The sequence below is a fragment of the Acinonyx jubatus genome, chromosome C2 (genome assembly GCF_027475565.1).
Source record: "Acinonyx jubatus isolate Ajub_Pintada_27869175 chromosome C2, VMU_Ajub_asm_v1.0, whole genome shotgun sequence".
Taxonomy (NCBI): domain Eukaryota; kingdom Metazoa; phylum Chordata; class Mammalia; order Carnivora; family Felidae; genus Acinonyx; species Acinonyx jubatus.
The window spans coordinates 155,327,096-155,347,892 of record NC_069384.1 but is presented as its reverse complement, the minus strand read 5'-3'; the positions used below and the strand labels follow the sequence as shown (position 1 = coordinate 155,347,892).

Sequence of the window (20,797 nt, the reverse complement as noted above, 5' to 3'; positions counted from 1 at the left end):
GCTCCGAGAACAACGCACGAAAGACCCCCGACTTCAGGCCAAGTAGAGGAGCCTTTCTTCTCAAGTGGGGCTGGCAAGAGAATGCTCAGCCCATCTCTGTACCGTCAGGAGACAGAGCCAGGCAAGGCTGCAGGTCCCAAGACCTGAAAGTCATTCCGTGCAGAAGAAAGGACCAGTCGTAACCCATTCTACTGTATCTATTGTCTTGGCCAAACACTTCCTAAATCAGTAAGTTTCCACACGGGCCTTTCCGTAGTTTATGACAAGGTGTTTATGGCGTAGCGCGCTTGGCTCACTCGGCTCTCTCCCATGCCCACCTTACGGGGGATCACACAGCCTGAAGAGGAAGGTAGTGGGATGGCAGCCCATGACGCCTCACGCCGCGAGTGGCCCTACTGTTTGTGACACAGCACATTAACCTACAAATGAAACTACGATGGCATCTCTCATACACATCGTGGTAAGCAAACCGAGATGAACGAAGGTCATTTGGGGGATGGGACATAGTAATTGTGCCCCCGTTTAAAGAAACCTACAAACCGGTTTGTAACCCCTCTGCTCACCAGCCACACGGCCTTTCCAGAAGGGCCCAAGCTGTCCACCTAGCAATTTCTTTCCCCACTGCCTAGAATGCTCTCCCCTTGAGACTCAACCTCAGCTTACACTGCACTTCTTCAGGTGTCATACTGGGCCAGGTTCTCCTCCAGAGCTCCCACGGACCTGCCCACCCCCTTCACACCGCTCAGCAGGTTAAGTTGTATCTCTTCTTCAGCACATCTTAAGCCTTCTAAACACAGACAGTCTCTCAACATTCGTTAGGGGCGCCTGGGTGGCTCAGTCGGCTAAGCGTCCGACTTCAGCTCAGGTCGTGACCTCGCGGTATTTGGGTTCAAGCCCCGCGTCGGGCTCTGTGCTGAAGGCTCAGAGCCTGGAGCCTGCTTTAGTCTCCCTCTCTCTCTGCCCCTCGCCAGCTCACGCTCTGTCTCTCTCTTTCAAAAATAAACATAAAAAAACTTATATAAAAAACATTCTTTTAACATTATATTCCAGCAGGTTGGTTGTGTTTAAGTATTTCATTCATTACCAATATTTCAATGGAGGTATCATCCAGGTGCTTTTCTACATAAAGCATCACAACTGCTGAACGCTCAGTTCTCAACCAGTATTAAGAATTGGGAAAATACGTGACTGCCGCCACAAGTTAGGCCACAAAACAACTTTTATGGACAGAGACACTCTGCTGCTCATAGACATGAAGCATCTTATGTTGACCGAATGAATAAAAATTAGGAAAAAAAATGGATCGGGTTTTATCTGTTCTCTAGCAAAAGAACGCTTCCTAAACAAGTACATTAAACTAGTGAACTATGCACTTTCATTCTGTACCTCAAACTGCCCTATAAAAATAAAAAAGGAAGAATGGGGCCACCCATAAAAGATGAGAACAGAAATAGGTATGGACTGTTGTCTTTGGGTTTGTTCCTGCACGCGTAGAAAAAATTGTTTTACTTCAGAAAGAAAAAGAAAGATCGTATTTGTTATACTGGAGGAAACAAAGAAAAAGGTAACTCTCTCAGAGTCCATTAGGAGAAAAAACAGAGACACAAGAAAAGATGCACAGTGAGTGAAGGAAATTAAGTGCATCTCATCTGATCTCAACTAGATCATTTTTTCCTTCTTCTCAACCCCCTCCCTGCAAAATCTTTCTGAAAAGCAAAGATTTATATATTTTAATGTTTATTCATTTTTGAGAGAGAGCGAGCGAAGAGAGAGAGAGAACATGAGAACACGGGGGAGGGGCCGAGAGAGAGGGGGACAGAATAGCCAGACCGGGCTCTGCGCTGACGGCAGTGAGCCAATACGGGGCTCAAATCATTGGCTCACGTCGTGAGATCATGACTTGAGCCAAAGTTGGATGCTCAGCCGACTGAGGCACCAGGGTGGCCCTCAAAGATTTAATCTCATGACAGCACAATATAAATGGTACCTGTGGGAAAGGCTATGTGTAGTGTAGAGGCGGGAATTATACAGGAAATGTCTGTACCTCCCTCTCAATGTGGTTGTAAACCTAAAACTGCTCTAAAAAAAATGAAAATCTTTTCAAAGAGCTGGATCAAGTGAAAGCTGGGTAAGAGACATTGAGAGTAGGTAGTTCCATACTCAGTTAATACTGTTAAAAGATAAAGCAGGCATACTGAAAATGTCCAGAGTTTATTTGAGCAAAAATTTGAATGTGGCAGTGAGTGGTTAGATATGCTCCAGCAAAAGGAGCGGGGCAAAGACTTACGTAGAGAATGTGTGGAAGCAAAGAGAGTAAATTATCTGACTGGCTGTAGGTTGAAACTAAGTTGGCTATTTGTGATTGGTTGTTTTTAGGTTTCAATTTCATAACCTTGAGGCAATTACAGGCTTAGATTTTAATCTGCTTACGTAGGCCACGAGAGCATTACAGCCACCTCAGTCTGATGGCCTCCTTGTTTCATGAACTTAACACTGGGCACCACCATGTGCCCAACCACAGTGGTCTGACTAAATGTCATGCATGATTTGGGATACCTGAAAATCCAGAGGACCTCACTATTTTGAAATTAACTTGTGTTTAATAATGTAAGTTATACAGGTAAGAATATAGGCTTGAATAGCCAACATGGTCTATAGACTTCTTCTCAAATACTGGGTAGCAATCGCTCAATTTCAACATGCTAATTATTTCAAGCATTCTCTTGGTGGTTCTCGGTCCTGACACATTTCTTTAGTTTTATTTCTAGCATTAGGCACAAGCATTCAAAACGCATTTTCTAAAATGCAGCCCACTGCAGGAACCACTGGCTTGCTTTCAGAGACTTGTGCTGCCCACCATGTCATTCAAAGTATGTTGCTGTTCTCTTTCATAGAAAGTTTTAAGGTGCTCATTCTTCACTGGGTGTTGCATGTAAGTGAAGAATCACTGAAGTCTATCCCTGAAACCAGTATTTCACTGTATGTTAACTAATTAAAATTTAAATAAATAAATAAACAAATCAAAACAAATGCTCATTCTCTTTTGAATCACTGATTTCTTCAGAGTACTTCGTAACTGCAAATGAAACTCTCACCGACCGACGTGAATAGTAAATAGCCATGGAGGGCCAGGATTCACCGCCAGGGTCTAGCCCACATAGTCCTGTATCACATCGCCAAAGAATAAATACCACGAGAGAAACATAATAAACCCCTGATAAGAAACAAAGGAAGCCCAGCCCCCCTGCAGAGAGCCCCCTGTTATCTTTTACCTGAAAAGTATCCAATTCCTTCTCTTACTTTCCACTATGAGTAGGACACAGTAGAAGATAGTAAATTCCAAAAGCCAACAAGAAACAGAAAATTTGCTGGATTTTTTTGGAAGAAGGGGTCTGTCATTTGACAAGACTACAACCGGCTAGCACACCCAGGACTACAAACTCTCCAAAGGGGGGAAAGTATTAAAGCTGAAGTTGAGACAAAGAACGTGTACAGAAAAAGCCACTGTTTGAGGGAAGAAAACCTCAGGGACGCAGGGCTGCTGCCCCACGCTTCCAAGTGTCAACAGCACACCTGACGTCACGTGACGGGGCGGCCTCACAGGTGCGTGCATGCCATCTGAAAACAAACGACCATCATCCTAGGTTTCATTCACAGACCTCACTGTCAAAGTTGGCTGCAATTCTGGATTTAAAAATTAGTCTAATAAGAAAATGCACTGGCAACATAAAAATGTTGATTTTTTTTGTCTCTTTCCGAATGATAAGGAAAAAAAAAAAGCTTTTCTTCTATTTTCTTAGCACTCAAATGTGACCTTCACTCAGAGCTGAAACAAATAGGAAATAGCACAAGAAAATAAGGTAAACAAAGAAAGCAGAAGTACAAAGATTCTGAAGCAAACTTCAAGTCATTAATTCAAAATGACTCTGAAAAATAAATCTGTAACAATAAAGGTAGGGCACAGATAATAAAAACCCTGTCAGATACACTATGCGGATATATTTTCTGTAGTTTACAGGTGAGAAAACTGAAGCTTCCAGGCTGAAGGATTTGCTCTAAGCCAAAAAATAACATTGGTCCCCAGGACTTCAAATTTCTCACCTTTGGGTTCCTGTTACACTTTGTTATAACCTGAAAAAGGTTAGTAAAAGCCTGTTGGGCCCAGAGATCTAATGATAACAATAACAACAAACAATACCACTAAAACAATTCTTTTTTTTTTTAATGTTTATTTACTTATTTTTGAGAGAGAGAGAGAGAGAGAGAGAGAGAGAGAGAGACCGACCATGAGATCATGAGCAGGGGAGGGGCAGAGAGAGAGGGAAACAAAGAATCCCAAGCAGGCTCTGCACTACAGTGCACAGCCTGATGTGGGACTTTGAACTCACAAACCATGCAATCATGACCTGAGCCAAAATCAAGAGTTGGACACTTTAACCAACTGAGCCACCCAGGCACCCCACCACTGAAACAATTCTTACTTGTGGTTTAAATTGTAGACACTCTCAAGTTTGGCAAACAGAAAGTCCTTTCCTGAAGCCTTCTACCAATGTTTAGCAAGTGTAACAAGAAAACACTGACATCATTATTTCAGCCACTAAACTGGCCATTGGTTGTGCCTATTTGGTCTCAAGGATCCTGTAAGAGAATCTGTCTTGAAAGGCTCAAACACCAACAACCACCAAAGACAGGCTAGCAGAGACCAGCAGCTGGCTGTCTCTCTCCTGTCACCATCACTTACCTTGAGGGGTACTTCAGTGAGTAAGCAGCAGCCAAGAACCCACCCAGGTTGTGTCCAAGCAAGATCATTTTGTCCAATCCCAGGGCACGTCTCCACTCTTCGATGGATTCCACAAACTGATTCTCCACTTCTTCTGCATCACTGTCAAACCTGGGCCTGCTACTTCGTCCAAAGCCCAACAGGTCAAAGGCATAGATGGGTCTATCGTTGCAAAGATCTCCATAATTCAGTGCCCAGAGTCCAAGACCTCCTCCAAAACCATGGAGGAGGACAAGTGGAGTCTTGTTTGAAATATTGTGAGAGAACTTCAGTGTCCATATCTTATTCCCATTCGATATACAAACAGGTTCTTTCTTGTATGTGCAGGGGACACCTAATGAAAACATGAAAAAGAAATTCTGCTTAGTTTCCCTACTTCTCCTGAGAAGAGGAGTATTCTCAGAGCAATCAGAAATTAATAATCTTCTAGACTGGTATCAATTCAAAGGATTTTAGCCTTTATTAGGTCATTCCAAAAAAAAAAAAAAAAGCATACATCTTATTGAAGCAAGTAATTCTCATCTAAGTGGGAAGATCTATCTCAGGGAAGTCTCAAGTACCTGCCGCCGAGGTCTTTTCGCAAGTCATGTTATTCTTCGGACTTCTTTTCACATCTACCAAATGAGGGTCTGAGGCTTCTAGAATTGGAGAGGAACTTAGTGCTCATGGACCCGCTGTTTGGAGGTCTCTAACTGTGCACACTATAGCAAAAGAATACCTTGAATCTGTCTAACACTGGAAGATTAATCACTGAAGACTGAAGTCAGACTCAAAAGAAACATTTTTCCCTGAAAAGTGACCAGGAATTTAGGGAAGGACTAACAGTATCTGTATTAAACACATAACCGGAATCTTAAGTCATTTCAAAGTTTAGTAGAAAAGAGGTGACAGGGTATGGCAGGCAGTCTTGGCATGAAGTTTTGGTTCAAGTCCAACAATAATGCAAATAATCACAGTTTTGTAGATAAAAACTTTTACTTGCCTTCAGTGCTGTGGGACTCAACACTTTAAATCTCCCCCAAATTGACTCAAGACAAAACCAATTTGAAATTCCTTTCTGTTAAATTATCAACTGAATTATTGACACTTTAGATATACCACCTACTTGCCCGTATTCACCCGTAGCGGACAAACACCAGAGAACTGGGAGTTTCTGCCCTTCAGCCAAACAAATAATCTCAGGTTTTGTACCACACAGTAGCAGTAAAGAGGAAACTCAGCATTCATTCAGAATAGTAATGGAGCCCAGGCCTTCAAATGGGGGGAAATGCCGTCGGTTTAGAAAAGGACATGATCCAGCATCGGTACCAAAGCAAACCACGGCAGCATTTTGAACACAGATGTCTGCGTATTCCCATCAACACCAACTGTAACCCCTATTGGGTAGCTCACCCCACTTGTTTTCACATCTGACACTGAACCAGGGCCCGATTCTCATTCCTTTTTGCACCCCCAGACTCTCTCGGTAAGGAATCAGTAGGGAACCAGTAAGCACCACTGCCAGGAAATATATACCCAGAGATACCAGGACTGCCCTGCCCCAACAGTGCAAGTTTGGGCAAATTTCAATGCTCGTAAGAAATTTTAAAAACAGGTTTCCACACCACTGAAACGCAGAATTAAGGAATCCTACGAAACTAGCACCAGAAGGAACTCTAAGGATCATCCTGCCCCTTCATTTTACAGGTAACAAATGGGAAACTGACGGTGGCTTATCCAAGATCCTGACACCACCAGATGGCAGGTTGGGCCTGGACCAGGTTACCTTGTTCCAGTCCAGTAAGTGCTTCACCACACAAGGCCATGTGCTCTGAAACACCTAGAGCATGTGATCAGGCATAGTCAGGATCTCTGGGGAGTCCCTGAGACCCTTCCCGGAGATCTAGGAGGTCAAAACTGTTTTCATGACAAAACTAATTTTTTACTCTCATTCTTTGATGGGTATGCAGTGGAGTTTCCAGAGATCACATGGATGTGATTACCAACAGTCTTAATGCAGAAGCAGATCCGACAATCCAGTTAACCTTATACTAAGCCAAACGTTAAAGAGATTTGCACACAATGCTACTTTTCTCGCTACATTTCTGCTTGGGAAGTAGTTATTTTTAGAAAACATGAATCTGTAATAGGTTTCTTACTATTACTTTAAAATGAATAAATTAACATATTTCAAATAATTCTATTTTAATTTCTAGTTGGTAAACATTGATAGCTATAACTGATAAACAAAGCTCTTTAAGGTCCTTACTAATTTAAGTCCTTTAATTAATTTAAGAGTATAGTGGGGGGGGGGGGCGCCTGGGTGACTCAGTTGGTTCAGCGTCCAACTGCGGTTCAGGTCATGATCTCACCATTCGTGGGTTCAAGCCCCACGTCGGGCTCTGTGCTGATGGCTCGGAGCCTGGAGCCTGCTTCGGATTCTGTGTCTCCCTCTCTCTCTCCCCCTCCCCTGCTCATGCTCTGTCTCTGTCTCAAAAATAAATAAAAACATTAAAATTTTAAGAAAAAAAAATAATAAACATTAAAATTTTTTTTTTCTTAAAGAGTATAATAGGTACCCAAGACCAAAAAGTTTGAGAACCCCTGCTTCCCAGCGTTTCTGCACTTGTTAATAACATGGTAAAGGGAAAAACAGACCACACACAGAACCTTATCTCCAGTTTCTGGGCAATGTGACCTATGAGATCTAGTTCAGCAAATAGCTCAGTTAACTTACAGGAAGAAAACCTTACATTTTAAAATTTTCTCTTCAGCTTCTTTAAGGTGTGATGTAGATGTAGGGCACCAGGTGGGAAGCCAACCAGTTAGCCATCCTGACCTAGAGCATCAAAAACAAAATACAAAGAGAGATGTTAATGCTCTTCTCAACTCCCAGCTGTCACATCTGAAGAAAAGCAGAACAGGAAACTTATCGTCTATATGACGGTTAAGCTGTCTACCTGTGGCACAACCCACCTAATACATACAAAGCATTGTGGTAAAGTACTGGGCAGCAGACATTCGACTTCAGCCTGTGAACCTACAGGTAGACATGGCTGGCCTAGAGTGACCTGGTTAACTGTTGATGAAAAAGCTTCAGGGTCCAATAAATAGTAGATGAAAAGAATGACCCAGGTATCTGGCAGGGGGGACAGAAGCAAGCCTGAGGCAACCAGTAAGGCAAGGTGTGGGGACACGAGAAAAGACAGGCTTTGCTAGTAGCTAACGAAGGAGAGGATGAACCTTTAACTCCTGGCCTGGCAGCAGCAGACCACAAGCTCTGGGAAAACGCAAAGCGTCAGCAGTTCTATGACAGTGAGAGCTAGCTCCTGACCAGGAATATCCAAAGTGAAGAGCTTCCCGATTAAAGAGAAAATGAATCCAAGAAGGAAGAAAGACAAACCACTGCAGCTTCCAGATGAGAGGTATGGGCCTAAACCAAGGCTATGGCACCAAGAAGACGAGGCCAAGGAATATTTAAAAATAAAACAGGCTGAAGGATACAAACTAGAAGATACAACTAGAAGAGGCCTAAGTTCTGGAGATCTAAAGCACAGCACACGGACTATGGTCTGTAACATGCACACTTCAAAACTAAGAGACCAAATCTTAAATGTCACAACCTCAAAAGAAATGGCACTTATGTAATGTTGTAAGAGGTGTTAGCTAAAGTGTAACCAGACTGCAGTATATAAATGGTATATAAATAGTGTCAAATCAACACAGTTGATTTGTTGATAAACTTATACAATGTTATATCAAAGGGGGAGGGTGGAATCTAATGGAGGAAATAGGTGACCCAGCAACTACAATACATGATGGAATGAATTCATTCCACAAGTACTTAACTGAGTACTTAACTATCTGTGAGGAACTATTTTAATCACTTGGGACATAACAATTATCAAACAGAGGTAAGAGTGATTAGTTCTCCTTGAGGGCGTCAGAGAGTTACTTTTGAGCTACATCTTCTAGGTAAACAGGATTCAGAGTGGTAATTGAGGCATCCCCCATGAAGGGCATGAGCACAAGCACATAAGGAAGTGCATGATGTGTGTTCTCAAGTAACAAGGGCATTGTTTCCAACGGCTGCTATAACAAATTACAAACTTCATAGCCTAAAACAACAGAAATTTATTCAGGGCCACACTCCCAATAGAGGCTCTATCAGAAAATCCTTGCCTCTTCTGGGTTCTGGTGACTGCCGGTATTCTTTATCCTAAGGCAGGGTCACTCGATTGTCCCCATCCATTACCACACTGCCTTCTGTGTGACGTCCTTCTCCCTGTCTGTAATCAATCTCCCTCTGCCTTTCACTTATAGAATCACTAGTGATTGCATTTAGGGCCCACCCAGACATCCCAGGATCATCGCAGTTTTCAGAGTAATTGTAATTAGTTAAATTAAAAGTCTGCAGAATCTTTCCCATATAAAGTAACATTCACAGGTGCCAAGGATTAGAAAATGGACACGTCTTTTGAGACCATTACCTTTGGGGACCACTACCACAGATGTAAAGCATGGAGTATACACCAAGATAAAATATTTATTTATTTAATTTATTTACTTACTTACTTATTTTTAATGTTTGTTTATTTTGAGAGAGAGAGACAGCATGAGTGGGGGAGGGGCAGAGAGAGAGAGAGAGAGAGAGAGAGAGAGAGAGGGGGAGAGAGAGGGAGAGAGAGAGAGACAGAGGGAGACACAGAATCGGAAGCAGGCTCCAGGCTCTAAGCTATTAGCACAGAGTCTGACGCGGGGCCTGAACTTGCCAACTGCGAAATAATGACCTGAGTCAAAGTCGGACATTTAACCGACTGAGCTATCTTGGGCGCCCCCAAGATAAAATACTGAAACATTCAATAAATGGTAGTTGACATTATACTGATGACAACAGAACAATTCACTAAAATTATGTGATGTTAATCAGTAATTCCTAAAATGAGAGTTTTAAATAAGGTTCAGAAGAACTTTGAAGATGGAAATTGACAAAGAATGGTCATATTGCATCACTCCTTACCTCCAAGGTAAGGCTACTTCTAGCTACCTACAATAGGAAGCTCAGCCCTGCTCCAGCCTTTTACTTGATATTCTAGTGTCATTTTTGCCATTCTTATTCTGTTTCTGGCCACACAATATCCCCTGTTCTCTTGCTTCCTGGGCCTGAATAGCCTTACAACATGTCTCTCCCCTTCTTGTCATGATCCATTATACCTCTTACCACCCTCTGATTCGATTTCATTTCCCCTTTGCCCACATACCCAAACAGGACGAGATCAAGATGGCAGGATTAACACCCAATACACAAACTCTATTCTCTTCCTTCTCAAGTTGTGTTATAACATTCATATTTACTCATCAATATGCTCGCCCAGCTGTAAGATCCTTGAAGGTAAGGACTCTGTGTTCACCAATGTATATTACCATACATTGCTGTTGTAAATGAAGTTATTGCTTCACCTGAAATGTATTAGCTACAGTGAATTACAAGTGGATCACTTGAATATAAGAGAATTTTCTGAGATGGCAGTGACATTCTCTAAACAGGTGGTTGAATTACACAGATGTATGCATATGTCACAATCCAGCAAATAAACACTTAAGATGTAAGCATTTCATCATAAAATTTTATACTAAAAAAAGGAAAACAGCCTGGATTTGATAACTGGTTGGATATAAAGAAGGTGTAATAGAGGATTTCCAGGTTTCTGACTCAGGTACCACTAATAACCACACAGAACGCACAACTAGGAATAGGTGTGAGTAGAGAAATCCAGCTTTTTCTAAGCTTTGTAGGTCCATGCTACATTTCCCTGTCCTATAGAATCTCTCTGGGCATTATGTATTATAGCCACTCAATAAATGTCTGCATAATGATTAAGTCACTCAGAATCCAGGGTATTTTCGGTCCAAGTTATCCCCATTTTGCAGATGTTAAAAGTAAGGTTCAGAAATGTTAAGCACGACATCCAAGGGTATTAGGGTAGTAAGGAAGTGACACAAGTAGAAATTTAAATTCAATTCTGTCTGACTTCAAAAGCTCTTTTTTCTCAGGTGACTATCTTCCTTAAAATGCGTGAGGAATTGTCATGACCTACAGGACAAAGTCACAGGACAAAGGCACATTCCTTAGACCTGCAAGGCAAAGAAGACACATAGTAGCCTACATTCTAACCAGGCTCCACTCCAAATGTTCTCTGTGCTAGTTTCAAACCTTCTACATTAACAGAGTAAGATGTTATGACCCCTAGGCATCTCCCACAAATGATACATAGAACTTATTAACAAGATATAAACATAATAGAAAACATCATTATTAGTCTATAAATATATAAGGCTATTTACAAATTATCAAGGAAAAACAATTCAAAGTTTTAGCAATGAGTTTTTCAATCATTCAACAATTTGTCAATTGTTGGCAAAAAAAGCAGTTAACGGGCAGTTAAAAGAATCTCCTGATATTTAGAGCTTAAAATTTAAAAAGTAAACCATTATTAAGCTGAAGCTCTTCTGTCCTTGACCAGGAATGGTCATCAAAGTCTGTTAGGCCGCAAAAATATGAGCTAGTACCAAAAGGAAGCTACTTATAACTCAATCTCATCATTGTTCTTATATATCCCTCAAACCATAGCATAGTTCTTTGCCAGAATCAGAGGTTGGTACTCAACAAACAAATAAATAATCAAACAAATAAAGTGAAATGAACTATAATCTACTAGTGCTCCAAAAGACATCACAGACACGTTGGGGCAAAGAAAACACAAATGCAGTCTTTGTTTCTTTTTTTTTTTTTTGTAAGTTTATTTATTTTGAGAGAGAGAGAGAGATAGCACACAGACGTGCACACAGGAGTGGGGGTAAGGGCAGAGAGGAAGAGAGAGAATGCCAAGCAGGCTCCACCCCCAGCACAGACCCTGACCCAGGGCTTGATCCCATGAACCGTGAGATCATGAACTGAGCTGAAATCAAGAGTTGGATGTTCAACCTACTGCGCTACCCAGGTGCCCCATGTTACAGTCTTTTTGAAAAATTTACATTCTCTGAATACCTGCTATGTACAGGTCCTCAAGTTTAAAATGTTATACACCAGCCTGCAATATAGGAATTATGCCTACAGCAGCTTTCAAAGGACAGATCTGGTCCACCCATCTTTGCCTCCTGTTGATGGGCTTAACTCAAAGAGAAAAGGCAAAACAGCATTTTTATGTTTGCAAGTCTAGTGCATCACACTAAAACTCAGGGCTTTTCAACCACAGGAGCCACCAATCCTGTTCAGGTTTTCAAGGCAACCTTTTCATCGAAGCAGCTAATTGTTTTTAAGTGAATTTTTCTGAAGTACATTTAAACTGAAAAATCTATATTTAACAGAGCATAGTAAAATATTTTATTTTTACTCATTAGAACTGTAAAGATACCTCTCCTCTCCTAAGCCTTGATAGTATTTCTGTCCAATCAGTTTTGCCTAAACCAGATGATAATATGTTTTATAGAAACTGTCTTCTTTCTTAGAGGTACTCCACATGATTGACTCCAACACATAATAGGCTCAAAGGAACATTTCTAAAGAGTACAAAGCTGAGGTCTCTCTTTTCTGTCCTTTTCTTGATCACTCTTCATTCCCAGTTCCCAGTCTTGAGCTGGCCACCTCTATTGCTTCAACCCTCCAAGACACTCATCCAACTTCGCCTTCTGCCTTCCGGGTATAAACCTCATCTTCTAAGAGACCCTCTGCCCTTTCCACAAGATCTCCTGTGTCCTCCAGTGTTGTTCTGCATCGTAGGCTTGGTGCGTGAAACTGGCCCTAAGGACACAAGGCTGAAGCCTGTCAGATACCCAGCAATTCTTCTGAGGTCACAAAATCCAAAGTAAATATGAAACTCATGTGGCCCAGATATAAACAGTAAACAAGAAAACAAACAAAAAGGTAACCAAGATACAGGCTGCCTTCTCATAGCTTCAGAAAATAAACAGAAAAGCAAAACTTCCCTGTTTTATTTACGCAGATCATTGATAAACACCATTCATCCACTGGCTGAGGCCCTAACTTCAGAAGCAACCCAAAGGTCAGTCACGATATAAAGAAACAGTCATTCACGATGGGGACTAACACCTATCTAGGACAACAGGAAGACTTACCAATGTGCCCCAAAACATTTTCTACACGCCTATTAGCAAGACTGGAGATCCCAGCCCTAAACATCAAATCAAAAGCCAAATAAAACAAATCTTGCTTTATAATCTCTGTAATAAACACAGAGAATCTTTTTAGTGAGCAGACTTCTGAGTTAAGGAAGGAACGAAGGAAGGAAGGAAGGAAGGAAGGAAGGAAGGAAGGAAGGAAGGAAGGAAAAGAAAAAAAGAATTTGAAAGACTGCAGGAGAGGTGGCAACTCTAAGACAAAGATATGCTTAACATATCAATAGAGTTTATTACCTTAAGAATCTGATTTTAAGTATCCTGAGTTTGAGAGATAAAACACTACATTTTTTACCTTAACTTTCTACCTAATTTTTCAAATATCATTAACAAAGTATTTATACCCTATTGCCATCAACATTTAAGTTTCCTGGTAATCCCTGTTTTGTTCTCTAAGACATCTATCTATAGTATTACCAAACCTGAATTGCACAATCTATAAATATTGTGAAACAGGTTTCAACGTTTTCTGAAGAAAACATACAGAAGGCTGGCCAATTTCCACACACTGTTGGCCACTTAAATAACAGTTCTAATTAGGTTATAAGGAAAGAGGATTTCATTATATTACAATTTTGGTTAATATGACTTTCCATCTCTATACTGGTGCTGTCCAGAGAGAAAAGCTGTTTATTACCGCTCTCTATCCTACTCTAAAGCACAGTGTTGTACCTCATTTAGAGAAACTATGAGGTTTTGCTTCTTTTGCAAATATCCAAATTTGAGGTATGACTATATATATTCCTCTAAAATAATTCCTCACCCAGTGAATGATTAAAAACTTTCAAGTTGGACATTACGACCCTTCTGCAAATAAAGGCCTTCTTTCCTGGGTAATGGTTTCCTAAATCCTATTCTTGGAAAAGAGGAAACAAAAAGAATTAGGTCTCATATAACCGTAACTTAGGCGACTAACACGCCCTTTCATTTTAAATAAATAATACATGATTCAAATTATCACTAACCATTAGATCAATGACCATCCAAGCCCCTCTGACATATTTTAATATATTAATTCACATTCTTTCACTTTTTACCCCCTATATTTTTAACATCTAACTTTTAAAGACCGACCTAGAGCTGGACAGTCAGTATTTTAGACATAGTCAGGTGCTGGTGATACTTTCCCCCAATTGTCTCCTACCTTTTTTCACACAGTAAACACCATTCTGGAGTCAGACACAGCACCAAACATACTTAAAGAGAACTACAGGTGTACTTTTAGATTTACGCTGCTTAACAAATCTAAGGGACATTTCATGTTAGTTCTAAAATAAGTTTATCTAGGGGCACCTGGGTGGCTCAGTTGGCTGAGTGACTGACTTCAGCTCAAGTCATGATCTTGGAGTTCACAAACTGGAGCCCCGCGCTGGGCTCTGGGCGGAGGGCTCAGAGCCTGGAGCCTGCTTCAGAGTCTACATCTCCCTCTCTCTGCCCCTCCCTCACTCATGTTCTGTCTGTCTCTCTCTCTCAAAAATAAGTAAAAAACATTTAAAAATTTTTTAAAAAGCTTTAAAATAAGTTTATCTACTAGATAAATAAACTAAAAATCCTAGACCAAACTGAATAATAATTTAGACAATTTTTTTTAGTGTTTATTTATTTTTGACAGATAGAGTGCCAGTGGGGGAGGGGCAGAGAGAGAGGGAGACACAGAATCTGAAGCAGGCTCCAGGCTCTGAGCTGTCAGCAAAGAGCCTGACTCAGGGCTTAAACTCGTGAACTGCAAGATCATGGCCTGAGCCCAAGTCAGCTGCTCAGCTGACTGAGCCACCCAGGCGCCCCAATAATAACTTTAATAAAATCATCTTTCCACACAATTCTTTATGATTCACAACCAGGGGTGGGGAATTACAGGTGACTCCATTCAGAGTCATCTGTAATTCTCAAACGTACTATCCAGTGTTGTTTTTATTAAGTGGACCATCCTGGGACTGTACAATCTTTTGTTAAATTCTTTGTCACAGCACTAAAATCTCCATTTGCTGGTCTGTGACTGGCATTTTGGAGAACAGGCAAAACAATGAAGTATGAGTTGGTTCATCCAAGGTCAAGAAATAGAACCATACTCCCAACCTCCTCAATATAACTCAAGTTCAGGATCTTATTGTTATCCTAGTCAAATTCAAACTTTGAATTCTTATGAATGTATCTTTTGATGTTCTTTGAATATCTTAAGATGTAAAAACATCAAGTTATAAATCCGCAAAATATAAAATCAATTACTAGGGTTTTTTTCTTAATGTTTGTGTCGGCATAAGTTCATAATATTGAAGTGTTTAATTCAATAAACATTAATTGAAGCTTACTATTTACAAAACCCCATCAGGCTCTACCAGACATCTGAGTGTGACAAAGGTTTGTCCTCAATGAGCTGACAAAACAAATATACAAGACAACTATACTAGAAAACAGGGTAGAAGCACCATCAAGGAAAACACCACAGACCTTTAGGGAAGGGAGACTACAATCTGTTTTGGGTCACAGACAACAGTGTGAACCAAGCCAAGGGAGGAAACAGAGGTAAGGAACAGGTTTAGGAAACAATGAAAGACGAGAGCCCAGTGCAACAGGAGGAAATAAGACTCCAAAGACAGATAAGAGCCACACTGTTGCAAAGGGCTTGAAGTCAGGCTGAGTAGTTGTAATAAAGCCACTGTGTGTGGCTACACTGCAAACAAGACGGTGTCTGTTGGGGAGATAAAAGTAACTAATGAAATAAGCTATGTTGAAAGCATAGGAACAAAACGTGTTGCTAAAGCCTGCTATGATCCGGGAAAGGGGGTAAGAAGGATTTGGGCCAGGTGGTTCCCCAGTGACACTGGAAACGGAAAGCGGATGTACTTGGAATCAGCTGGGCTTGGTAGATCTGGTATTCAGGGCAAAGAAGATGGATGGAAGGGGGCAGTCAAAGACCAGGCCACAGTTCTGAATCCGGATGACCAGGAGCACGGAAGCGCCCTAAGGAAAATAAGGAAGTCAAGGAGAAGAACCGGACTTTCGGTGTTGTTTAGTTCAGGGGAAGAAAGGTGAAAATGAGATCCTAGTCTGGACACGTTACACTTAAGGAATGAGTTGCAAGCATCTGGCACACAGTTAGAAACATCACTAGAACACGGAAGAGGGCGCCAGCATGAGGCTGACATCTCGGTTCTCTCCACAAAAGAGACACGTCAAGGATGAGTGGAACTACAAGACAAAAGATGAAAGATGCAGAGACGGTCTTGGAGAATTACGACATTTAAAGAACGGGAAAGGAGCGCCTGGCTGACTCAGTTCGCTGATCATCCGACTTCGGCTCAGGTCATGATCTCGTGGTTTGTGAGTTCGAGCCCCACGTCGGGCTCTGTGCTGACAGCTCAGATTCCGTGTCTCCCTTTCTCTCCGTCCCTCCCCCACTCACGCTCTGCCTCTGTGTCTCTCAAAAATAAATAAACAATAATTTTTTTTTTTTAAATAAAGAACGGGGAAAAGAAAAGAACCTAATAAAAGTGACTACTGGTCTGGGGTAAGGCACAAAGCAAAATGTCTTAAGAGCTACAAGGTCTGGTAAGAATTTCAAACACTGAAAACTCAAGACCCCAGAAAGATTAAGTACCCAGAAAAATAAAAACCCACTGGGATGTGTCATGCAGAAATGTTATGATTTTTAAGAAGCTGGGTGGCAAGGATTTGGGAAAGGGAGATGGCAACGGAGAGAAGTCACTGATCTTAGCAGCGTTTTAAAAGATAGAGAAATCCACTATCCTATCTGCACGGCAAAGGACTACAGTCAAATTCTGATGTAAATCCAACAGGAGGCTGGCAAACCCACTGGAGGAGAGAGGGAGAAAAAACAATCCTGTATTTACAGCATGTGATGGTCTCCGTGGCGTGAATACTGCCACCATGGCTGATTTCAAGCTGCCAAAAGCTGCCGGCACAGGGCGGCTCCAACACACCACTGCAAACCACCTGTTCTGTCCACCCTGCGGCCGAGCCACTCCGGGCGGTTTTCCCCTCAACTCACCTCCACTGACACATAATCATTCTGTGCGAGAGCCGTGTAGCAATTCGCAGAAGTCCACCCCGCTCCTGTTACGTTTAGCTTTCTCAACTACATTGCAAGGAAGGGGGTTAGATGTTGAAAGCCAAAGGGTGTCCAGGCATGGCTACCTATGTAAGTCACAGAAAAAAGCCAAGAATCGTGAAGCGCCAAAAAAGCCCTCCTAAACCATTTTATGATTGTTTCTTTGTTAATGTCCACTCTCCATCTAAACCTGAAATGCCTTAGAAAACTCCATCCAAGATGTGTGTTTTCCCGGCAACCAACACTGGCTCTTGGGACAGTTCTAGGCGTCAATGCAAGGATTAAATAACAAAGTGTCAGTGGAGCAAAAGAAACAAGTGCCAAGCTCCTGCCTGAGTCCCAGTCCCACTGAGAGGCAGCAGAGACGTGGTTTAAACTAAGTCAAGACACCTGGGCTCCAACCCAGCTCTGCCGCTTGCTAATGGGGTGCCGGTCCCCCTCTCAGGTGCAGTTCCAAGTGAAAAACGAACAGTAATACTGCGCACACAGGGTTTACCTTAGCTTGAATACGAGCACGTTCAGGCAACGCCTAGCAGGAGCAGGTGGTTGATCGCCTGCTTGGCAAAGTTCAGAAGGCCACCCTAGTCTGGACACTGGACCCTGCTCAAGTACAGCGCCAGGAGTACCCAGGAGGCCCGCTTCTGTGTGGGACTGCGGCTGGTCAGCTCCCTACGATTCTTCAGAGTCTGTGCCCACTGATCTGCGGACATCGCCCCAGCCGCCAATTCCTTTCACAGTCGTGTCCTAGAGTCTCAGGCCCCACCACAACACGGAGACCAGAAAGTCCACCTAAACACAGTTTCAGAAGGAGCAAGAAATGTTGCAACAAACTAGAGGGGATCAAGCTACCAATCAGGCTCCTACTCGTGTCCACGTGAGGGCGTGCCGCATCTTACCTCAACAGGAAGTTCATCAACAAACCAAAACAACGGGCCCACTGATACTGTAAACAAACTTCGTGGGAAGAACCCAGTTTCTAATATTCAAAACTGCCCCCCACCCGCATCTTTCCAAATACATCTGTCTTCACGGTACTCCACGTGATCTTCTTTTAGGTTACGTGTCGCATGCAACTTTGTCTACACATCTGAAGCAGAACTGCTATCAAAATAGTAAATATATATAGGGATGGGGCCCCGGGGGGCTCAGTTGGTTAAGCCTCGGACTCCTGGCTCAAGTCGGGATCTCAGGGTTTGTGGGCTCCAGCCCTGTGTCCAGCTCTGTGCTGACAGAAATAAATAAATAAGTAAACTTTAAAAAAAAAAAAATATATATATATATATATAGGTAAGCACAAAAGTTTATTTTCCAAAAGAAAGTACTACCCTTGAAATAGACGGCAATAATATTCGTAATTTAATTTTTCCGCGAATTAATTGCCGTCAAGGGCATGAAGTTCGTTACAGGTGGAAAACTTACTATGCTCACTGATCGGGTTTCACGCTGGACATCTGCCCTCCCTCCACTTCCACGAAGTTTTCTACAGACGCACGTCCTCGGACGCGCGCACGCACGCCTCCGGCAAGGCCACGACACTCAGAAGCAAAGACCCCTGCTTGAAAGGTTGGTAATTTTGGGGGCGCCCCAGGGGCTCAGTCGGTTGAGCGTCCGACTTCGGCTCAGGTCACGATCTTGTGGTTTTGTGAGTTCGAGCCCCGCGCCGGGCTCCGTGCTGACAGCTCGGAGCCTGGAGCCTGTTTCGGATTCTGTGTCTCCCTCTCTCTCTGCCCCTCCCCCGTTCATGTTCTGTCTCTCTCTGTCTCAAAAATAAATAAACTTAAAAAAAAAAAAAAAGGCTGTTAATTTTGACCTCGCTACCTGTTAACTCTCTCCTAAGTATCGACGAATTAAACGCTTCCGGAAACGCAGCCATGTAGCCACGCCCCCAAGCCGCTCTCCCTCGCTGGGCTCCTCCCCTCGGCCCCCGACCCCCGCCACCTCCCGCAGCTCCTCGGGAAACCGTGGGTGCTCCTCCGACGGCCCCAGGGAAGCACCGCCCCTTCCTCCCGGCTCCGGAGGCTCAGTCCCGACCGCACCTCCAGGCGGAACGGCAGTCCCAAGCGAGCGGAGAGCCACGGTCGTTTCCCGCGGCGCGAGGCAGGTGCGGGGACGGTCGGTCACCGCCCGCCGGCCGCCCTCGGGCAGGCGGGGTCAGAGGAGACACCCAGGCCGACGGGCCCGGTTGTGTGGGTGCCGGGCCACCCCGCCGCCAGCGCCGCAGGGACGCTTACGCCGCATCGCGGCGGCCTCTCGGTGCGGGGGGGGGGGGGGGGGGGGGTCCAGCGGCCTCCGGCGCAGCCGGGTCGGCGCCGATGGGCGCCCTCCAGGGGCACAGCTAGGCCGGGGCGTCTCCTCGGGGCGCAGCGCGGTCTCACGCCGGGCCGGACGACGGAGAGACCGGGCGGGGTGCGAGTCCTCTGCGATGCCGCCCGGCCCGGTCCCGGCCCTCGTGGGGGGCGCGTTCCCGAACCCCACGAAGTCCCCGCCGCACTCACCTCTCGCAGGTGTCCGCCGAGTCCACCTCCTCCTCCTCCGCCGCCATAGCCGTCGTCGTCGCCGCGCGAGCGCCGGACCGCGCCTCCCAGCCGGCTGACTGGCCGACTGAGACACCCGGCGCTGCCGCCGCCCTTAAGGCCACCGCCGCCCGCGCATGCGTCGCCCTCCCACTCACACGACGCGGCCGCGCGCGAGCGCGCGCCCGGCCATCCCCGCCTACACCCACCGGCTGCGCATGCGTCCCCCGGTCCGGTGTGACCCGGGATGGGCGCTGCGCGGGGCTGTCAACAGAAGCGCTGGTGAGGCTCGCCTGGCAGCGTTTGGTAGTAACCGCTTTCAGTAATGACTTTGTGAATGCATCAAACGCTGGTATTAACTGTCCGTGCTGGGCACTGGGCAGGCATTCTGTCAGTGCCTTGGGACTGAGGCGCGTCACCTTCCCTGGAAGAGCCAAGATAGTATCCAATAGATGCTGCAAAGGCGCATGGAACTGCAGAAATGGAGGGGACTCTGGCCTTCCGCCAGCCCTTCCCTCCAGGTGGGTAGGTAAGGGGAAAGGGTGACTCGGGACGCTCCGTCGGGAATCACTGCCGTGCAGGGACCGGTCTAGGCGCTGCCAGAACCAGCAACTCCGCTTAGCTCCGCGCTCTGGACACACTGGAGGGGTGTAGAGTCAGTAGAGCTCTTGACGGGGAATCACTAACGTAGATGTAAACATGCTTGAGCTGTTTTCAAGCCTGTAGCCATCAGATACTGTCTGGGATTGTGATTACACCTGTCCGTATTGCAGGGGCCGAGGGCAGGCTGCCCCAAATGTGCTACCTTGGCGTGTTGATTATTTCAAATACGTTACTTACGAGACCACCGGTGTAGGAAGGACACTCAGACCCTCCTCTGTCCCCTGAAAACAGGAAATCAATCGCCACGTGAAAGGTACCCTCTTTGTATCAGGAGATAAGGAGCCATCCTTATCACCAGAAATGTAGAGCCAAGAAGGCTTTATAAACAACCCTTGCTACTTTTTACTAATTTACTACCCCAGCCCACATTCTGTTTAGAATTCCTTACTAATTGAAGCTTCCGAAGTTAGGTTTTCTATATCCTGTCAATTCTTCGCAGATCTATTGTCTCCGTCTGGAAAGTATAAAACCTTCCTGCTTTGGTCATTTCTTTAGGCCTCAATTTCATGATTTGGCCTCTATAATAAAATGTTGGATTTTTTTTCTCCTGCCAATCTGTCTCATGTAAATTTAATTCTTAGTCCAGTTGGAAGACCT

The 20,797-nt window shown here is 44.1% G+C and overlaps 2 protein-coding genes across 4 annotated transcripts in view; one reads left to right on the top strand and one right to left on the bottom strand.

Annotated features, from left to right (window-relative positions):
* The window catches only part of ABHD5 (abhydrolase domain containing 5, lysophosphatidic acid acyltransferase), a 31,206-nt gene extending 11,436 nt beyond the window's left edge, over positions 1-19,770 (bottom strand). For both annotated transcript variants that reach the window (XM_027040524.2, XM_027040525.2), the window contains exons 1-3: positions 19,520-19,770; positions 7,513-7,598; positions 4,742-5,114 (exon numbers count right to left, since the gene is read on the bottom strand). In XM_027040524.2, coding sequence (XP_026896325.1) covers positions 4,742-5,114; positions 7,513-7,598; positions 19,520-19,566 — 506 coding nt within the window. In that variant the 5' untranslated portion in view covers positions 19,567-19,770. The remainder of the gene's footprint in view (positions 1-4,741; positions 5,115-7,512; positions 7,599-19,519) is intronic.
* A 149-nt stretch (positions 19,771-19,919) lies between these two features.
* Positions 19,920-20,797, top strand: part of ANO10 (anoctamin 10) — a 283,614-nt gene continuing 282,736 nt past the window's right edge. Inside the window, exon 1 of one of the 2 annotated variants that reach the window (XM_053221788.1) lies at positions 19,920-20,058. The gene's annotated coding sequence lies outside the window, so the exon portion shown is untranslated. Of the gene's footprint in view, positions 20,063-20,797 lie in introns of both variants that reach the window. The other variant, XM_053221789.1, reaches the window with a different exon arrangement.